The sequence below is a fragment of the Cupressus sempervirens genome, chromosome 9, assembly GCF_028749045.1.
Source record: "Cupressus sempervirens isolate cs-2001-9-10 chromosome 9, ASM2874904v1, whole genome shotgun sequence".
NCBI lineage: Eukaryota > Viridiplantae > Streptophyta > Pinopsida > Cupressales > Cupressaceae > Cupressus > Cupressus sempervirens.
The window spans coordinates 141,613,091-141,633,647 of record NC_143126.1 but is presented as its reverse complement, the minus strand read 5'-3'; the positions used below and the strand labels follow the sequence as shown (position 1 = coordinate 141,633,647).

The window sequence follows — 20,557 nt, the reverse complement described above, 5'->3', positions numbered from 1 at the left end:
GTTCTAGATGTCTAATAGTGTAGATGGGATCCTTGCTTCCTCTCTCAATAGTTCTACCTACATATCTGACAAGAATCTGATCTTTATGTGATGTGCAGAGCTTGAACTGGGGTCAAGCTACAACTTTTGAGTACTGACCTTCAAATCTTCATCAATTTTACTCAATTTTACCTTTATTTCTTTTGTGTACTCGGTAAAATCACATAGCTTGGTAAAAAGGGATGTTACATTTGTAAAAGAATTTAAAAGATTGCTCAAAATTGAAGATAGTTCAACCTTCTTTGTTGCAATGTGTTGAGTAATGTGCTCAACCACTTTATTATCAAATTTTTTCTCTACCATTTCTATAAGCTTCTCTTGACCAGAAGTGTCCTCATTGAACTTTTGTAAAACCTCTTCTAATTGTAACAAAATATGTTGAGATGAATCCACATCAACACCTATTGCCTCAGTAATTATATTTTTAGCATTTACAATTACAGTGAATTATTTATCTCTCTCATCTCTAAGTTGTTTCTGCCTTGCTCTTTGCTCTAAACACTGACTGACCAGTCTCATTTCATGAACTATGGCAGTATCCAGATCTATCTTAGGTATAATAATTTCCTTGTCCAAGTCTATATCCTCATCAATTGCCTTACCAATAAGCAAAATTTTTAGTGGAGTCTTTGGTTTTACTTTAGTGCTTACAATAGTTGATGAAGTTGGACTAGCAGAAAAAACTTGAATTGAGCTAACTAGAGGAAAACTAAGAGAGGTGCTAACTATATCCAAAATTCATGTGCTTATCAAAAATGAAGTATCAATAGGTAATGTACCAATTGGAATATTTACAACTAAAGTACTAACTAGAACAAAAATTGATGCAGTTGAAGCTATGGATGACAAAACTATAGAAAAAACTAGCAAACTTACTGTACAAGCTACAATAGATGACTCAAGATCTAATAAAGAGGGTTGTAGCTTGGTAGATGAAGTGATTAACACTTCCATTGAAGATACTTGCAACTAGGAGATGACAAGTGATGATTGAGCTATTGATGTGGCAATTGTGCTCACAGTCTCACTTGTAGAAGCTATCTCCATAGTAGATGTAAAAGTCTTTGGTGGAGAGTGAGGAAGGGATGCAATAACTTATATTGCAATTTTTATTGGATCTTCTTCATCCTTGTCTTCCTCTTCAGCTTCATCATCATCCTTTAGTGCATTAGGGTCCTTAACATCAAAAGTGGCACATGGAGCATTATCTCCTTCATCATTATCACCGTCATCATTATCATCTTTGATTTTTACAGGATCATTATTGGGCTTTTGTAGATGATAGATGTTCTTCCACATGTTTGTTGCACTCTTACAACATGCTCAATGTCCTTAATTAAAATCAAACATGTGTAAAATCTAATCATCATTTTACCTTCATTGTCCTTCATTGCTACCTTTATTTCTGCTTTAGTAAGACTTGGTAGAAGATCCTTCAAGGATTGCTCATATATGTCCTTGGCCATTTGGGTGGCTGACTCCCACCTTGGTTGTAATCTCACCAACAGCTCTTTGGAGATTTGAGGGGCAAGCTAATCTGGGGAGTATTTCCATTTTCCCATCTTGTTAAGTACTCGTTCCTCAATCTGCATTTTCTCTGCATCAGTCCTTGTTTCAAATTTCAATGCCTTCAAATTTGTGATGCTAACTCCCTCTTCCATTTATTTTAATCTTTCTTGGAAGGTCAGCTAGGGCTTGTTGAATATTACTTCACCTTTTTTCTTACCTTTTTCTTTCCTTTTGAAAACAACTGTGGAGGCTTTAGGTGGCTTGGTAATGATTACCTTGCCCTTCTTTTTGACTGGCTCTGCCTCCTTCTCTGATTCTTCCTCTATATCTTCTAGTTCCTACTCCTCTTCTTCATCCTCACCATTTCCTTCAGTAATCATTAGGGGCTCGGTAGTAGTTTTTAACTTGGCAACCTTTCTCTTGACTTTATTAATTGCTTGAGGAAGTTTGATTTCAAGCTCAATTCTGGCCTTTGCCTCATCATATGTTCCAAAAATTAGTTTCTTTAGATCTACTAGCTCATTCACCAGTGCTTCAATAATATCCTTGGTTTCATCAATATTCACCTCATAAGGAAGAGGTTTCACTCATGCAACTCGAGGCCTGATTACCTAAATGTATACTTTATCACAATCAACCATAAAGCATAAACCTATTATTCATCCTTTCCTTGAAATCTTCAAAATAATTATCCATGGTGCTATCAAAGTTTACATCCATTTTAGCTACAAACTCATTTATTTGATATAGAATAGGAATATCTTTTCTCCACACAATAGTTCCTTTGGATGGAAAGAATTTTTGTACATAGAAGAAAAGGCATGTCAAAAAAGAACCAAATTTGCAAGGGTTGTTCTTTGAAGTCCTCATGCTGTCCACATTCTTGTTTAGTTGTATTAACAATAATTCTGACAAATCAAATTCCAATTTTTTCTTCACAACTTTGAATGCCAAATCCATAACCTCACAGGGCACACTATTCAAATGACTTGAGCTATAAATCTTGTGAGCAATGATGTGAATCCCAAACCTTAATTCAACATTAGAAATAGTGCTAACCTTCAAACCTCTATCATCCCATTCAGCTAGGGTTTTCTTCTGAAGTTTGTCCCGACCCAGGGTTTTGGTAGTTTTTGCTTTACTTAGAATGGGGAGACCAGTAATCCTATGAATCATCTTCTTGGTGATTAATACTGGCTGCTCTAACCATAGTTGACCATTGTGCGCATGACTGAGGATGTACCTAATCCACTTAATTTGGAAACTTCTTGGCATATGCGAGATATGGGTTAATCCTTTGGTCTCTAGATGCTTATGCTCGAGTTTCAAAGAGCCATCAACACTCATTTCTCCTAGGGCATTGTCCATTTTTGGGTTTTCAATCTCTTGAATAGAACATTTGAAATGAGTACAAATATTGTTGATAAGAAGTACCTTTGGTGGAGTTTGCGATTGAGCTTCATTGGGGTTGAGTGATTCTGCAATTGCTGGAACTAGCTTGAAATTTGGCGCCTTCCACTCCACACCTTTAATTAGCATTTCTAAACTTATTTTTTCCTTGGTGCTATTGCTACTCCTAGATGCCATTGATGCTCGGTAAAAGATAAAAAAAATTTGAACAAATCCTTCACTAGAAAATCACCTAAAATTGCTTGGAATTTGCTTGAGTGCACCTGAAAATCTCTTAGCTCTAAAATCACAGTGAAGAATGAAATCAAATTCTACCTTTTTGACAAAAATTTTTTTATTAATGCTCAGTACAAAAGTAGTTGAGATGACATAGTGCTTGATAGGCTATCATTCATTCACTTGCTTAGTAGAAGATTGCAACTCAGTGATCGAACAAAACTTTTGTTACTCCCGACCTAGCTCGGTTGTGTCTATGACTAACCTTGCTCGGTATGACCTAATTTCTTGTGACCCTTTGTATCTAAAATACTGATTGGATCTTTTGCTTTCTTTCATTTGGAACTGCTCCAGATATAGCTTGATGATACAGTTCCAGATCCTCTTTTATGAATCTAATTGGAAACGGTGGAGTCACCTATTTCTTGAGTGATGTGACCATTATTTGAACTATTCTGCTTGGTAGATTTAGGAATCCATTTTTTCTCATCTATTTCTGAATGTTATCAGCTTTAGCTTTCTTTTTATCTTCAATTCTTGCTATATTCATGCAATTCTTGGCTATATGAGCGAGTTTAGTGCATGTATAACATCTTACTATTGTATCTCTTTTTCTCAAGTGATGCCTTGAGTAGTCTTTGCCAATGTGTCCATATTCTCCACAATAATGACATCTACACCAAGTATTGTAATCCCATCCAAAGATTTCCTTAACAAGTTGTTCAGCTAGATTGAATGATTTGATCTGCATTGGAATGCCTTGGGACCATGCTTCTTGCATTTGTGACATTTACCTTCAAATTTTGGTTTATCCTTGCATTCATTAGCTTTGTGACCATGTTGATTGCAATTGTATCATTTTCCATTGAATTTTGTTTTTCCATTGCTCCAACATTTTTTTGATGTATGACCTAACTTACCATAGTGATTACAAGTAAGTTTTTGATTCCTTTGAGCACATTGTTTTGAAGATTCACCTTCTTCTTTATATCCAAGTCATGCTTTACCCTTTTGTCTATGAAGATTCTCCTCATTTTTTTGGTTTAATTGATTCATATCTTCTTGAGACTTCATCATTCTCTCAATGATTTTATTTTCAGTATTTAGGTCATTTTCCAATCTTTTATTGATTTATCTTTCAGTGATTAAATCAATCCTTAGGCTTTCATTTTCAAATCTTAGATTCATGATTTCTTCATTTGTATTGGATAGTTGATTGATAAGACTTTGATTTTCATTGATCCTTTCATTTGTCTCATTTTTAGATTTTTTTCTTTGTTCCAAGATTTCACATAGCCTGATTGATTGGAGTTCTTGTTCTTTTTTATTTTTTCTTACTTCTTCCCATAGAGAGCCATTCTTTGCTAGGAGTTCCTTGATTGTCTCATTTTCTTCATTTGAGTTGCTTGATGGTAAAAGGTCTTCAATATTTTCTTCAACATACTAATGGTCATTCATTTGTCTTGCAAGTTCTTTCCTTCTCTTCGGGGATTGAGAACGATGCTACTTTGCTTCTTTGAGTTGAGCCATGGCCATTTCTAGATCTAGCTTTTCATTTTCAATTGCTTTGTCAAGTCTGAATATCTCTATTTTTCCTTTAGATCTTTTCTCAAGTTGTCAAACTTTGTCCCGAGAACCACAATCCTTTGGTACCAATTGTTGGAAATAATCAAGACTAACTAGGTTATTGAGAGGGGAGGGGTGAATCAGTAACCTCAAAAACTTTAAATCAATTCAATACTTGATCCATTCATCATTCATTCATCTAATTCACTATATGCATGAGAAAGATAAACATTTATAACACATGAACATAGAATTTTGGTGACCCAGTTACCTTCTAAATAGAAAGTAAAACTGGGGTGGCAATGATACCCACAAAACTTTGTTACTGCAGTATGAAGTTAGCTTATTAGGGCTTACATTGATCACTTCTGATGATCTGCCTTGTTAAGACCAATTTGGGCTGCTAGATCCACCTTGTTAGAGGATTTACAAACATACAATCAAGTATGCATTGTGTTAGAAGATTTATACAAAGACTGTTAAGTCTACTTTGTTAAATAATTTACAAAATTGATTCACCTAATAGGATGAAATAGTGGATCTACTTACAACTTGATTGCTAATTAGATCCTTGAAGTATAGATCACCTCTCGTGACTGATGAGTCTTTACTACTACTTGTAGATCTTGTTGAATACTCTGCTTTGCTGCTGATTTGCTTTTATTACATGTCCATTCCTTAAAACATCATATCTTGTAAATGATATAATACATTACATATATACCATTCCAATAATTATAATTGCAAGGTCAGCCAAAACACAAGTGAACAAAATATTACTAAGTTGGCCAAATAGTAGAAAACTCAAGTTCTTCAAGCTGACTTGGTAACCTTCTAATACTTGGCATCCAGTGCATTACTTGACATTTTCATGCACTCGGTAGAAGTAGAAGCTCAGTCCATACTAATCACACAATGTAGCTTGGAACTTGGTAACCATTGGAGACTTGGTAGATATAGTATCACTCGATAAAAATTGAATCCTTCATTTACCTTGCTTTCACTCGATAAACACTATACTTCCATCACACAAACTAATGACTAGGTAGACATTGTGAAGCTCGGTGAACATTGTAGCTTTAGGAATGCTCGGTATGAACTACTTAAGTGATAAATCTACAACATAACTATTGAATGATCAGTATACATTGTAGACTGAGTGATGAACTCGGTAATCATTTAGAATCGAATATGTGTTGTCACTAATGACAAATACAATATAATGCCAACAAGAAGTTCTCCACAAAAAGATTTAATGTTCAAACTTCTCCAAAAATCACTCTCCAAACTTGTAGCATTACAATAGCATAATAATGGATGTTCAAATCTACAACATAACAATAGAATAATGATGGATCTCAAAAATGAGGAGAGGGCTCTCCCTTATAAAGAAAAATGTGGAGGTGAGAGGCTTCTCACAACCAATATGGGATAATAGAGTTTTATCCATGTGAGACAAAATTTCACCAATAAGAAAAGAGGAGAAGAATTAAATTAGGGAAGGAAAAATGAATTTATTTAATTTTTATTTATTTCATTTTCTTTTTCACATGGGATTTATTTAATTAAAAGGGATCAAGTTCTTTTAATTAAATAGGAAATATTTAATTAAATTAAAAGAGAGGTTTTTCTCTTAATTAATTAAATGTGGATAAATTATTTAATTGAAAGAGAGGTTTTCTTTTAATTAAATGGGGACTAATTTTATTTAATTAAAAGGAAGATTTTATTTTAATTAAACAAGACTTAGGATAAAATGATCAACCTTAGAAAAATAAATAATCAAATTTGATCAAGGAAATTGATTTAAATTGATTTAATAAAATATTGCAAACCATTGATTCAGAAAATTGATAAATTGATAAATTGAATAGTGGGGGCCCATAGTCTAGGTGATCATTTTAGGGTGCATACATTTTCCCCTCTTTGACTAATGTGTGATCAATTTGGGAACATGTGTAGTCAAAGAAAGAAATTGAAGTGTGAGATCGATTTGGGATCACAAAACAACTCAGATGTGTGGTCAATTTGGGCACACATTAGGAAAATGAATACAAATAAATTTTGACTTTAAAAAGTGGAGGATAAAGTTGATAAAACTAAATCAAGGATTGAAGTTGATAGGTACTGCCCCCTCCTGATTGAAATTGAAATGAGATAGAGGAGAAATAACAAAATGATAAATTTGATCAGATAAAACAAAAGATAAAGTTCTTGATGTAAGATGAAAGATATAAGAATCATAGAACCAAGGTAGATCATCAAGCATGAAATATGATGCCCCAAAGTTGAATTACAAGAAAAGAAGTGGGTTAAAAGAAAATGAAATATAGAAGTTTGGAACAGATGAAAAGAAACAGAAAGAAGAAAAGAAAATTTTTCATAACAAATAGAATGCTCCAAAATCAGTCAACTATTTAAGATAGAAATTTCGATTGAGATTGTGAAAGAAGATAAGGAAATGAAGATCAAAATATGACCACAGTTGATTATAAGTCCACAAGAAAGATGAAAGGAAAACCCTCTCAAACTCATAATGTAGCCTAAAAATGTAAACTAACATGAAATCTAATAATGTAAACTACATGAAAATGCAAAGGTGTACTTGCAAAAGAGCAACTGTAACATAGGATTTTGTGTTCATCATTCATTAGAGAATGTAAAAGAACTTATTTTCATCATTGGGCCATTATTAATAGACATCAAAAAATCACAAAATCATCACTAGTCACAAGCGCAACTATGAAAATATGAATATGATTTATATCAGATCAGAATGTGGAAAGATTCTAACATAAGCATAAAAGACATAAAGGTCAAGCTAAATTCGATGTTAGCTTACCCAATTAAATATAGAAAAACCATGCTTACATCAAGGAATAGATGCCAGGATGACCATAAGAATGATTGTGCAAAAAAAAATCAAGGATGATGCCTCAAATCTCCTAAGTCTTTCAAGGGGACAAAAAGAGACACTCTAGAGTTTCAAGACCAAACCCACAAGTAGAAAACAAATAAAAATATGCCCCATGCCCCAAGTCCTCTAGCTATGCATCTCAGAGAAACTTATCAGACAAGGACACTCAATGAAAATCAATAACAGTCAGCACACAAAGAAAAGTTCATGACATAAGTCAAGCATTAAGTGTTTTTTTTTAAATTTAAGTGTGTTATCTGATACTGAGTTCTGAGGATAAGGATCAAATGCTTGCAAAAAGAGGAGATCACATCACAAAACTAGGTAAGACCAAACTGATAAGTGTTGAAAAACACTTGATGTCAGGGGTTGTATTGAAAAATACAATTGGAATAGTGTTTAAAAACACTAGTTGCAAGGTGTCCTAAAGACTAACACAGCCAAGAGACCAAAGCTAACACAGTTATGCCCCCTAGATAAAGGCAAATTCCAAACCAAGGCAACAAGGACAAGGCATGAAGGAGAAAGGCTAAGTGTTGAGGACACGCACTAAGAAACAGGGGTGCAAAGGCCTCAAGTAGAACTCATTTCTAGGTTTTCACCACTTGGATTTTTTTTATTTTAAAAATTTAGGACTTTTTATAATCTTTTTGTATTTTTGCTACCATGGCACCTGTTTCCAGGTTTTCACAAAGGTACTTTTTCTTTTTCTTTTTAATTTTTGAATTTTTGAATTTTTTTTGTATTTTTGGAATATATAATTTTATTTGGAGATACATCAAAGTTCCTATTACTAGGTTGTCACTAAGATCATTTTTTAGGACATTTTTCAATTTTTATAATTTTCACAATATATCATTTTTTTGGATTTTTGAAATATATCATGTTTTTTGGTTTTTTGAAATTTTTTTTTTTTTGTATTTTTTTAGGATCAATAAATATGTACAAAGATATACAATGCCCCTAGATAGAAACAATGCCCAAACTCTCAAGTAGGATCACATCGTGCAGTCCCAATGTCTGGCAAGGTGGAGGATAAGAGTGATTAGCAAGCTGGTGGAAGAAATGAAAGACAAGAGAGTGAAGGAGAATAAAGAGAAGAAATCCTCAAGGGAAAACTCCTCAACAATACCCAAGCTAGGGAGAAATTGTCATGTAAAGCACATTTGGACAAGAAATGAAAGGTTAGCATAAGATAATTCATAAAAGCATAATGTAAAAGTGGGAAAGACGCAATCCAAAGGATTAGACATGTCAAGAGGCTTCATAGCATTGCATTTTACTATTTTTTATTAGATAAAAACCAAAGAGATAAATGGGAAAAGGATAGTGAAAGACTAGAATGAATAGGAAAAAAAAAACATGAAAGGAATGAAAACAAGATCATCATAAGATAGCTCACAAGATAGCCAAATGTTTGTGTATAGGTCAACATTGTCAAGATCAAAGAGAGAAGATGAAATGGATGAAAGATGTAGAAGAACTATGCATGATGCCTAATTTTCAAGTTTTCATCATGGTACTTATCCAAAGCGCCACAAGGGAGTGGTTTTCACCATAGGATCAATTTATTTCTCTTTACTTTTGCTACCAAGGTGCCTGATTACTAGGTTTTCACCAAGGCACATTTTTCAAAAAAAATCATTTTCTCTTTCTTTTTTTTCAAAATTTTTTGAATTTTTTGGAAGAAATCAAGCTTTTTAGATCATTCTACTTGAAATTTTAAACCATGATATGCAAAGGAGCTGAAATGATATGCTCAAAGATGCTAATAGGGAAAAGAAGATGGAAGACAAAAATGGAGGGTATGGCTTTATGAAAAGCGAGTGACATTGGAAGATGGAAATGAAGGCAAGATCAATGTCAACACACATCTTGAAGGGTGGTGAGAGGATGGAGAAAACATGAATGAATGAATATGTGAAGGAATATGGTGAATGAATAGAAGAGGTTGTGGTTTAGGCACATGGAATGGAAGAATTCTTTCGAAAGAAGATGAAGTGGAATTCTTTGGAAGCTTGAATGTCAACTTCAATTGTTGTTCAACATTAGAATTTCTCAATAGAGACTTTGGAATCCATATAGCCATAGGCCTCTTTTCATTTCTTTTTGATGATTTAGAGATAATATCTTCAATGATGGATTTTGGAACCTGTACTTGTTTTATAATTTTTTTCTTAAATATATCTTTTGATTTTATGCCCCCATGTCAATTAGAGGAGACATGGTGGTCTTCATTTTTATATGGATTCTTGAATTGCTTCTTTTTCTTGTATTGAACATTTCGGTTACTTCTAAAAGACTTGGGACTTGTGGAAGAAGAAGGATGATATGATTGTTTTAGGTGAGTGAGTGGATGAAAAGGATTCAAGGATATGCATCTACGTTGATCTTGAGGAAAGATAAGAGGGGGAGGGATGTTAGGACCCAAGATGGATGATGAATTAAGAGAGTTAGGAGGGGAATGTAAAGGGACATAAGGACCCAAGATGGAAGGAAGATGTGAAGCATTTAGTATCGGTGGGGGAGGTCCAAGGATGGATGTGGAAGATGCAAAAGGGTAATCAATAAGTTCATCAACATCTATGTGGCAATCAAGGACATCAACATCTTTATAGTGAGCATTAGGATTTTCAATAGGATCATAAACATCTTGAATAGGAATAACTTCTTTGATAGGAGTACTTGAAGCTTGACAAGACTTAGGAAGAGTAGAAAGTGGAAGGAAACATGGAGTGGTAGAACAAGAAGATGGAAGACTTTAATCTTGACAAGGATCTTTGGATAGCATAAGTGTAGAAAATAGGCTCAATGTTGGAAGTAACAACACTATTTTTAATAACCTTAATGGAAGTATCATCTTTGGAAGGCACAACTATGTTAAGGTCATTTTGATTGTCAATAAGGTCAATAATGTTAGTAGTAGCTTGATCTTGCTTAGGAGAAGACTTAAGACATGGTGGAATGAATGGGGAAGGTCATAGAGGATCAAAAGAACAATGAAATCAACCAGAGACATCATGAAAATAATTGGATGACATGGAGGGTTCTTGATCTTGATCTTTCTTTATATTCTTTTCTTTATCATTTTTGGAGTCCTCTCGACATGAAGTCACTCCTAAGGAAAATAAAGCATGTTGGAATTGTATGGAAGATTTTGGAATAGATGATGAAGGACTAGTTGAAGTAGGCATTATAACACATGAAGGCTTAGGCTCTTTAGGTTTAGCATTATGAAAAGTATTTGCAGCCAGTGAAGGTTAGCTTGAGCTTCTTTAAGAGGTAACCTTTGAGGATAACTATAGGGAACCGCATGAAAAGTATTAGGATCTTTGTTAGATGAAGGATTGGTAGAATATTTGAGAGACTCAAAATCTTTAGGAGATGTATGGATAGTGGAGGAAGTAGAAGATGGAAGGGAAGCATCAGAAGACAAAGGCTCAACATTAACATGATCTTTCTCAAGAGTGTAATATTTATTTTTTATTATGAGGGTTCTTAGAAGAGGAACTCTTATGCCAATGATGTTTTATTTCAGTGCAAAAAAATGCTTTCTCTTACTTAAAAAATGTAGATTTATCATTTAGGTATTGTTTATAAAAATTTTCAATGTTATTTTAAAAATTTGAGTCATTTAGATTACCATCAATATCTATCCAGGACTCATCCCCTTTACGCACAAGCATAGGACTAGGAGGAATTTTAGGAATTGTAGGAATATAATAGTCATCATCATCATAATCATTGTCACTATATTCATTATAGATAGGCATATCGCAAGACTTTTAATGTTTTTCATTATGGTATATCTCAATAAGAGGAATAAGACTCTTGGTAGAAATAGAAGAAGAATGATATCATGAAGAAGAGTTACGTGAAGACCTAAATGAATGATATTTAGAAGAATCATGGTAAGACTTGGAATATGAAGAATGTGAATGATATTTAGAAGAATCATGATAAGACATAGAAGATAAAGAATGCGAATGATGTTTAGAAGAATCATGATAAGACTTAGAAGATGAAGAATTTGAATGATATTTAGAAGAATCATGATAAGTCTTAGAAGATGAAGAATCTGAACAATATTTAGAAGAATTCTGATAAGACTTAGAAGATGAAGAATCTGAATGGTATTTAGAAGAATCATGATAAGACTTGGAAGATAAGGAATACTTGGAAGAAGGATATTGTGATATGATCTTGTGTACGATCCTAGCAAGAACATTTAATATCTTCCCTTTTTCAATCAATTTTGCCACAAGGTTAGCATCCATATATCTATTGTAGTAACAACACTTTTTAAATTCAAAAAAGAGGTCAAGTTCATCTAAGCTCAAATTAGGATCCCTAACAAGATATTCAGGATCCATGGTTCTAGAAGAAGAAGAATCAAGCATGGAATAAGAGAAAGGATGAATAGAAGAAGGTAGACTATATGATAATAGGAGGAACAAAATCAAGAAGACATGAAGAAGAGAAAGAATGGAAATGGGAGATTAGAAAGACATGGACGATGAAGAAGAAAGAAGACCAAGAGTCATTTTGAAAAATTTGATACAATTTAAGTTCATTTGAGTGTTGAACAACATATAATAGCACTTGTAACCAACATGAAAGAAAAGGTACTAGTCGATAGGATAACTCTAAGAAACGTTGGTACCAAACTAGGGTAGTAAAAGAACTCACTTGTCCAAGAAAGAGATGATAAGATAAAATATTGCAATAAGTGTAAACCAACACTTCCATAAAGGTGCCCACAACTTTGGGTGAATACCCTAGCACATATGGACTAGGAGGATGATTTACCCAAATTTTAATTAATTAAAATTGAATTTTGATGAAAGTGGATAGACAAGAGATTACTAAGACTTTCCAAGTGTAATATAAAAGAATCTAAGGTATATCTTTCTCAAAAAGGACAGTCTCTAACTCACCAACTTCAAACAAGATCTCTTGTGAAATCAATTATTACTAATTCAAGAGGTCAAATCACAATAACTCAAGGTGCAAACAAGCTTCTAACAATGGAGTAAATAGCCTAATTTGAACTGGATCAACCTAGGGCAATTGTAAATAATAGGACAACAAAGAAATTTGATCGTAAAGTCTTGACTTGGGAACTCAAAATTTGTTTGTTTTAAATATCCAACTAGGTGTATCAATATATTTTTAATCATGAATCAGGCACACAAGACAACAATTAGAGATTTTAAGAAAATGTCTTCAAACAATGAGCAAGGGACAAAGCAACCTTGCACATGAACAAGAATAGTGTCGTAGTATCAATCTAATCCCTAGAACCACTACTATGTATGTTCTCAAAAAATTTTCCAATCATGCACATAGTCCTAGAAAAAAAAATTTGGTAGCACTATGGTTCTTAGTAATGTTCAACTCTGTAGCTTTTGCAACCTAGAGTGGGTGAAATCCAATCCCAACGCACTAGGGTTTTGACATATTCTAAAAATTTAATCAATTGAAGATACTACGAAGATCTGACAGCCCAAAAAAAGACTACACCCATGAGGATTTCCCCCACAAGGACATTTATATAGCAGTTGCTACTACCACATCAAAAATGGCTATTACTGCTTGAGGTACTATCCATGTGGTTGACCCAATAAAGTGAATGTTCACTATGGTTTAACCCTCTCTAATCAAAAAAGACTCACAAAGTTGTACCACATGGGGATTTGGTTTGGATTCTAGGTTTCTAAGTTTCTAATGTGCCTAAAAGGGAACAAAGCATACTCCTCTAGCCTCTTCACCTTACCCAAACATAGCAAAAAAATCTTTGACATGCTAATTTGAAATCACCTCACCAATTATTTGGAAAATCTAACAAAAAACATCACCAATCACAAAAGAGAAAAGACTAATGGATGTTGAGGACAAATCGAAGCATAATACTGAGATAATAACAAATATCCTTCCCTACCTACAAGGTGATCTGTTATCAAGAGAAGCTTCGCATTTAAAGCAAGTGAATGAAGCTCAATCTCTCAAGATCTCCCAAATAGTGTTCATAGGGCCTAATTACTATGTGAAATATAGATGTGTGAAAGAAAATCTAAATCCAATTTTAGAGCACCAAATGAAGTGTGAATCTATGAAAGCATGTAAAAGCACTCAAGCCAAAGACATGAGAGAGTTTATTTTACTTAAAAATTCAAATGTTATAGAGATCCAACAAAATACCTAGTAATCCTTGCAACATGTATTTTCTCTATTGTACTTTTCATTTATGCTTGAACACTCACTCACAATGAACAAAGCAACAAGCAAAACAAGCAAACACAAGATATGCAATATAGATTCAACTTATGCAAAACTAAGGTTAGATCTGAAAATTTAATTTTTAAAAATGATAATAATTAGCAAATAACCCAAACAAAAGCTCACATCATGCATTGATCTATTGTAAAAATTAAATACAAGCTATTTATTAAATGCCCCTTTTTAATTGATTTTTGACCTATTCATAAAGATTGGACCTATATAATATGAATTCAGATTCAAAACCCTAAATGCAAAAATGTGATCCCTATCAAAAATTAGAGAGCTTTTCAAATATGATTAAATTTTGAAAATATCTTTTCATTTGTGCCTTAGGGAGCCATTTTGTCAAAACAAACTAGTTTTTGCAAATTGAATTATTGAGCCCTAATATGATCTCTAAAATCAAAACACAAAGAACCAACTCTATTTTGAATTTAGAGAGCTTTCCAAAAATGTAGACTTTTCCAAAAAAAAATTGCTAATTTGCTCCTTAAAATACTTTCTCATTAAAAATAAAGAAAATTTATAAAAAATTGAAAATAACTTAGAAAAATCTAAAAATTGTACTGAAGCTTTTTTGATATGTCGCCAACTTGTAAAAAAAATTAGATCAAAATACCTAACCATTTGGGAGATATGATCAAATCTTTCAGATCTAGGGTTTTTTTTGTCTCCAAACAAATCTGCACAAAGGGGTTAGATCTAAAAATGTCCAAAACTAGCAAGTAAAGGTGGGTTGCCCCCACAGTAGGCGCCAAAAATGTATGCCTAAAATGTGGGCACACTTCTGTGAGTCATTATATCCAAGATTTCTCAAGAATGAGGTCTCAAATAGTGGCTCATATCTCTCTATTCATGGAGTGCAAGGGTTTGTAATGGAGGCCCTTAGTTTGACCTAGTTTTGTGCGCATGCAAGTACGCCATGAAACAAGAGATTCAAGGATCAAAATATGTATGCAAATGAAAATGCAAACTAATCTAAATGATGACAATGCAAAGCAATGCAAGAAAAGAAACCTAATCTACGAAAATAAGATCTAATATATCAATGCAAGATCTAAGCTAATATGCAAATGCAAGGATGGATCATCATGATGGAAGCTATGTATGCATGAGAGAAGAAGACAAGAAGATAGAAGTTCTCCACAAAAAGCTTTAATGTCCAAATTTCTCCAAAAATTGCTCTCCAAATCTGCAGCATAATAATAGCATAATAATGGATGTTCAAACTTGTAGTATAACAATAGAATAAGAATGGATCTCAAAAATGAGGAGAGGGCTCTCCCTTATAAAGAAAAATGTGGAGGTGAGAGGCTTCTCACAACCAATATGGGATAATAGAGTTTGATCCATGTGAGACAAAATTTCACAAATGAGAAAAGAGGAGAAGAATTAAAGGAGGGTAGGAAAAAGGAATTTATTTAATTTTCATTTATTTCATTTCCTTTTTCACGTGGGATTTATTTAATCAAAAGGGAGCAAGTTCTTTTAATTAAATAGAAAATATTTAATTAAATTAAAAGAGAAGTTTTTCTCTTAATTAATTAAATGTGGATGATTATTTAATTATAAGAGAGGTTTTCTTTTAATTAAATGGAGACTAATTTTATTTAATTAAAAGATTGATTTTCTTTTAATTAAACAAGACTTGGGATAAAATGATCAACCTTAGAAAAATAAATAATCAAATTTGATCAAGAAAATTGATTTAAATTGATTTAATAATATATTGCAAACCATTGATTTAGAAAATTGATAAATTGATAAATTGAATAATGAGGGCCCATAGTCTAGGCGACCATTTTAGGGTGCATACAAAACTTACCCAAAAATTATGGGATAAACTACATAGTGTTATGTAACTTTTGACTAGAGTGATTAAAGAATTTCAAAAAAAGTTAAAATTTTAGAGGGGCCACACTTTGTACTGTGTTATGTTTTTTCTAAATAAAAAGTACCACTTTCTGTGTTCCTCTTTTTTGAGGACCTAAAAATAAACCATTTTGAAAAAAAAGTAGTAGTTTAGAAACTAGATTCAAAGGACTACTACTTTTTTTTTTGTCATAGCTTAAAAATTTTAGCATAACTATCTTCAAATTCTTGTTGAAGTTCAGAAATTGCTAATTTCAGAAAAGAAAAAGGTGTCCACTTATACCCCCCTTTTGGCATCACAACTTGGTGCATTTACCCCCCCTCTTACCCCCCTTGAGAGCGTACCTTCAAATAACCTCCTATTCCAAACAACTAGAATGGGTAAGACATGTTATATCTAGAATAAGGGAGCCTTGCCCCCCTTACCCCCTTGAGAGCTTGCCTTCAAATGACCTCCTACTATTTTAAGGGCTAGCAAAGTTGATACCATTACAAGAGAGGGCTTATCAATTGACTAATTAATCAAGAGAGCCCCAACCCTACTATTCCAAAGGGGAGTTGACGGGAGGGGATTCTAGTTTCCCACCCCTGAATTGGAAGCTATAAATTGGAGGGAAATTGGGACTAGAACAAGTTATAGTCATTTCATAAAAATGTTTTATGTATAGATTTTCTAAGATATATTTCTCTCAAGTTTGATTAATATTTTTCCCCCTTATTGAGCTCAAATGACCACAATTTTATTCCAATTATTTTGATTACTTGTTAGTCCTACCAATACTTGGCACTCAAGGTGGGGGAAGAGAGCACTAGTAGCTAAGTGTGTTCCAATAGCCATGCACTTGACCTCCAATTGCTACTTTTTGAAAAAAATGAAAACTAAATGTCCATTGATAAGTTTAACATATTCGAGCATGTTCTAATAGCTATACACTCTAAGTACACTTAACCTCTAATTACTACTCTTAGAGGACCAAAAAAATGATAACTAAATGTCTACTAGTAAGTTTCACATATAACAACCCATCATTTTTTTTTTTTTTTTGAATTAATGATTGAACCATTTGTGCACCACTGTGTGGACATTTGTCCATAACTACTATTAGGACATTTGTTCATATATACTACCAATGAGTTTTTAAGGCATTTATAAATAGACATTAGATGACTTTGAAATGACCACTTTTAACCCTTAACTTAGCAAATCCTACATGACTATACTACATATAAAGTGCTACATGTGCTACATGTAGAGACAATTTGAAAACTCATTGAAATAAATTTAACTATAATAGGCTGCTTCCCCTAATTTGATCTTTCACAATCCTTAAATTGGGAAAGTGTGCTAATTGACATTAGAGACATTGTGATTCCTGAACCAAATTTCTTATTCGTACCCATTTGATATATGGACTTTCTTGTATATTTGTCATCTTCCTCTTTATAGGGATCCAAGCTGCCTATTTATGAGTTTGCCTATCTCCTCGTACTTTGTATTCTATGTTGTCCATTTCAGATCATATTATACAAAGATCCAACCGCACGTAAGCTGCACTTGGGACCATATTTTATGTTTTCCAAGAAATGCCTTACCATCAATCCATGCATTACCATAAAATCAAGTGATCTGTCCCCCGACAATGAAAATGTTGACTTTTCTAAGTTCTATTACCCACCCACTTTGAAAGGATCGGTAGAACGTAATGGGTAACAATACATGTGAAACAATTTTCTTGTGAAATAGTCTATAAATAATCGATTTTCACTTTGAGTAATTTAAAAAATCTTCAGTGAAATTTGTAGCATAGTTCCCTCCCATGAAACTTGAGGTGATGTTGCTGAACAATTAAATAGCAATTATTGTCTATGTTTGAATATTGAAGAAAAAAGGTTGGTAATTAAATCTTTTGTACAATTTTTTATTTTTACATAAGATTTATTGGATGGTATAAGTTTGTTGAAAGATTATAAGACAATTGGTGAAAAAGATTAAAGATTTAATTAAATGATACAAATTCGTTGATTGTGAAAACATTACAATAACACAAATCTATATAACAATGTTTTCATTATTTTAGAAAAAAAATTATTATACCACATAAGTTATAGACCAATAAAAATTATATGAAAAGTTAATGGAAAATTGTATTAAGATTAAATATGACTTTTATATAAATTCTAATTTGAAGTGGTCTTACTATTCTGAAATGGCCTTGTATAGCTTGCATGCTATAGATAGATTTAATTAAATGGCCTTGTATAGCTTGCATGCTATAGATAGATTTAATTGGTATGATTATTCTCTAAACTCTATTTTTTAAAATAATAACTAATTATTGATAGTTGATATGTAATGGTTATGACGAACTTGTTCAAATAAGAGAGATTTGTTTGTTTTTTATATTAAGATAAGAGTGTGAAAGTGCTCTTAATCAAGCTTCTAATAGGTCCCTATTTTTAATTACTTTATTATCAAAAACATACTTCTATATTTTGAAGAATGCTGTTTTTTTAAACAAAAATAAAAACGTGAAGAATATGTTGAAAACAACTAAAACTGAATAAACGTACATTTGGGTAGATTACCAGTGGAAAATTATGTCTGGATTATAATACACTTTAAGTCATCAAGCGTCACATTAAAAGTTCAGGAAGCCGTTCGAGATGAACTCTTCCAATTAAAGTACACAGCCCAACAACAAATGAAAATGATCATAGAATATAATTTCCTTCCCACCAGGTTACCATGTGAATATTATTATCAACTTTAAATGTGAATGAAATTCCTCCACTGATTCAAATGCACTTATATTTCTCTGTATTTCATTTGTCTACATAAAAGCTTATTACAAACAGCAGCCGCATAGTTTTTACACAAAAGATTTAAGAATACACTAATCTGTAATATGAACCCGAAAACCCAAAAAAAAAAAATTAGCTCGTGCAATGAACAGGGAAATAGTTTCTATGGGCTGCCACCATGCTGTGTATATATATAATCTGTATGTGCTGAGAGTGTGCGCCGAATTAAACACTCTTCTTCATTCATATCTTCACACACTGTCTCTTCTTCATTTTTACTTTCAAATATTAATTCCTGCAGTATATAAGAAAATACCCATTGCATTAATAAACATGAGTAAACATGAGAATACCCATTTGTAAAAAAAAAATGAGAATATATGTAACAAACTGTACATTGCATGCAAAACCCTAATAAAAATATTGGAAAAAATATTTATCCTTCTTACATTCTGGTTTATAGTATTTTGTCCCTGTGACTTCATCTCTGATATTTTCTCAGCATTCTCATTAACTATATTCACAGACAACATTGAATCGAATTAGATATTGACATATATTATATAAATTTTAGCATTAATTGTGTATATGTTTTAACCAATATTTTGAATGGTGCTACTCAATGATCTATTTCCAAGGAAAGTACGGTCATAAGAAACGCTGATGAAAACTGAAGAAAGGAAAATTACAAAATGGCGATTGAAATATATACAAAGCTAAAATCTAAAACCTAAAGTAAAACGATACAGAACATTGGTTGAGAAAGGATACAAAACTAAAATCTAAAACGATATGACCTAAATGTTAACTGAAAAACATACCAAGTTAAAACATAAAGATATTGATACAAAAACATAGAAAGTGGATCAAAATGTCAACTGAAAAACATACCAATTTAAAACAAAAAACTATTGATGCAAAACATAGAAAGTGAAAACCTAAAAACGAATAGAATATATAAACCTAAAATCAAATGATCAAAATGATTAACTGAAAAACATACCAAGTTAAAACATAAAACTATTGATGCAAAAACCTACAAAGTGGAAACCTAAAACCGAAAAACATACCAATTTTAAACATAAGCTATTGTCACAAAAACATAGAAAGTGAAAACCTAAAAACGAATAGAAAGTGGAAACCCAAATTCGAAATCATCAAAATGATGAACTGACAAACATAAAGCTACTCATAAAAAAAAACATGCAGAATAAAAACCTAAAAAGTAGTATATAAAATATTGTTAAAAAGACACAAAATTAAAATCTAAAACACTCAATAAATCTTTCGAAGCATTGAGAACTCTTGCTGACTAATATATATTTCTATACAACCATCAAGCAATGATAAAAGAGTACGTATAGAAATTTCAAATAATGCAGACCTGATTGAAATCCAGTGGCAGCCATTGAAGTGCTTGTCATGAGAAGTGCCAAACAAAAAACTAAAAAACATCTCCTCCATAAAACTCCAGCCATTTTCTAGTCCACAAAAAACACAGTGAGGATTTTCCCTTGAGGAAATGAAGCACTTCTGACAAAACCCTAATACAATATCATTCATATCATCTAGATAGAATTCTGCAATTATCAGAGCAGTCGTGTATAAATAGAAAACTGGAGGAAATATCAAAGCAGATTATTTAATGTGAAGTGGGTAAATTAAGGAAAGGGTCAGTGGATGGCCCCCGAGATTAGTGTACGCCTGCAATTATTAAAACAGGTTGACAAATGGACTGTAACGTGTACACACCTTATATTATTATTTTTAATTAATTGGTGTTGTTGGCTTTCACGTTGTGCCTTTAATGGCGACGTTGAAATGTGAGTTGTATGGGGAAGATGAACTCTCTGCAGACGGATAACATTGTGTAAATAGAGATCCTACAATGGTGGGCTGGCCCATTGTACCTCATGACTGCAAAAAGTCATTGCTTGAATTCTT

General features: G+C 32.7%; 1 protein-coding gene across 1 annotated transcript; it reads right to left on the bottom strand.

Moving 5' to 3' along the window:
- Positions 1–18,520: 18,520 nt before the first annotated feature.
- LOC149537912 (uncharacterized) lies at positions 18,521–20,192 on the bottom strand. The gene is made up of 3 exons (XM_089802273.1): positions 19,998–20,192; positions 19,063–19,127; positions 18,521–18,908 (listed from the first exon to the last, which is right to left on the bottom strand). The coding sequence occupies exons 1-3, from the start codon at positions 20,089–20,091 to the stop codon at positions 18,777–18,779; spliced, it is 291 nt and encodes a 96-aa protein (XP_089658399.1). The 5' UTR covers positions 20,092–20,192; the 3' UTR covers positions 18,521–18,776.
- Positions 20,193–20,557: the final 365 nt, after the last annotated feature.

Bases quoted from the DNA above. Each gene is read 5' to 3' on its own strand.
- LOC149537912 (XM_089802273.1), bottom strand. From the start codon at position 20,091: ATGGCTGGAGTTTTATGGAGGAGATGTTTTTTAGTTTTTTGTTTGGCA. The intron at 19,128-19,997 runs GTCTGCATTATT...CTGTGAATATAG, and splicing joins TGCCACTGGATTTCAATCAG to TTAATGAGAATGCTGAGAAA. The intron at 18,909-19,062 runs GTAAGAAGGATA...TATATACTGCAG, and splicing joins AAAATACTATAAACCAGAAT to GAATTAATATTTGAAAGTAA.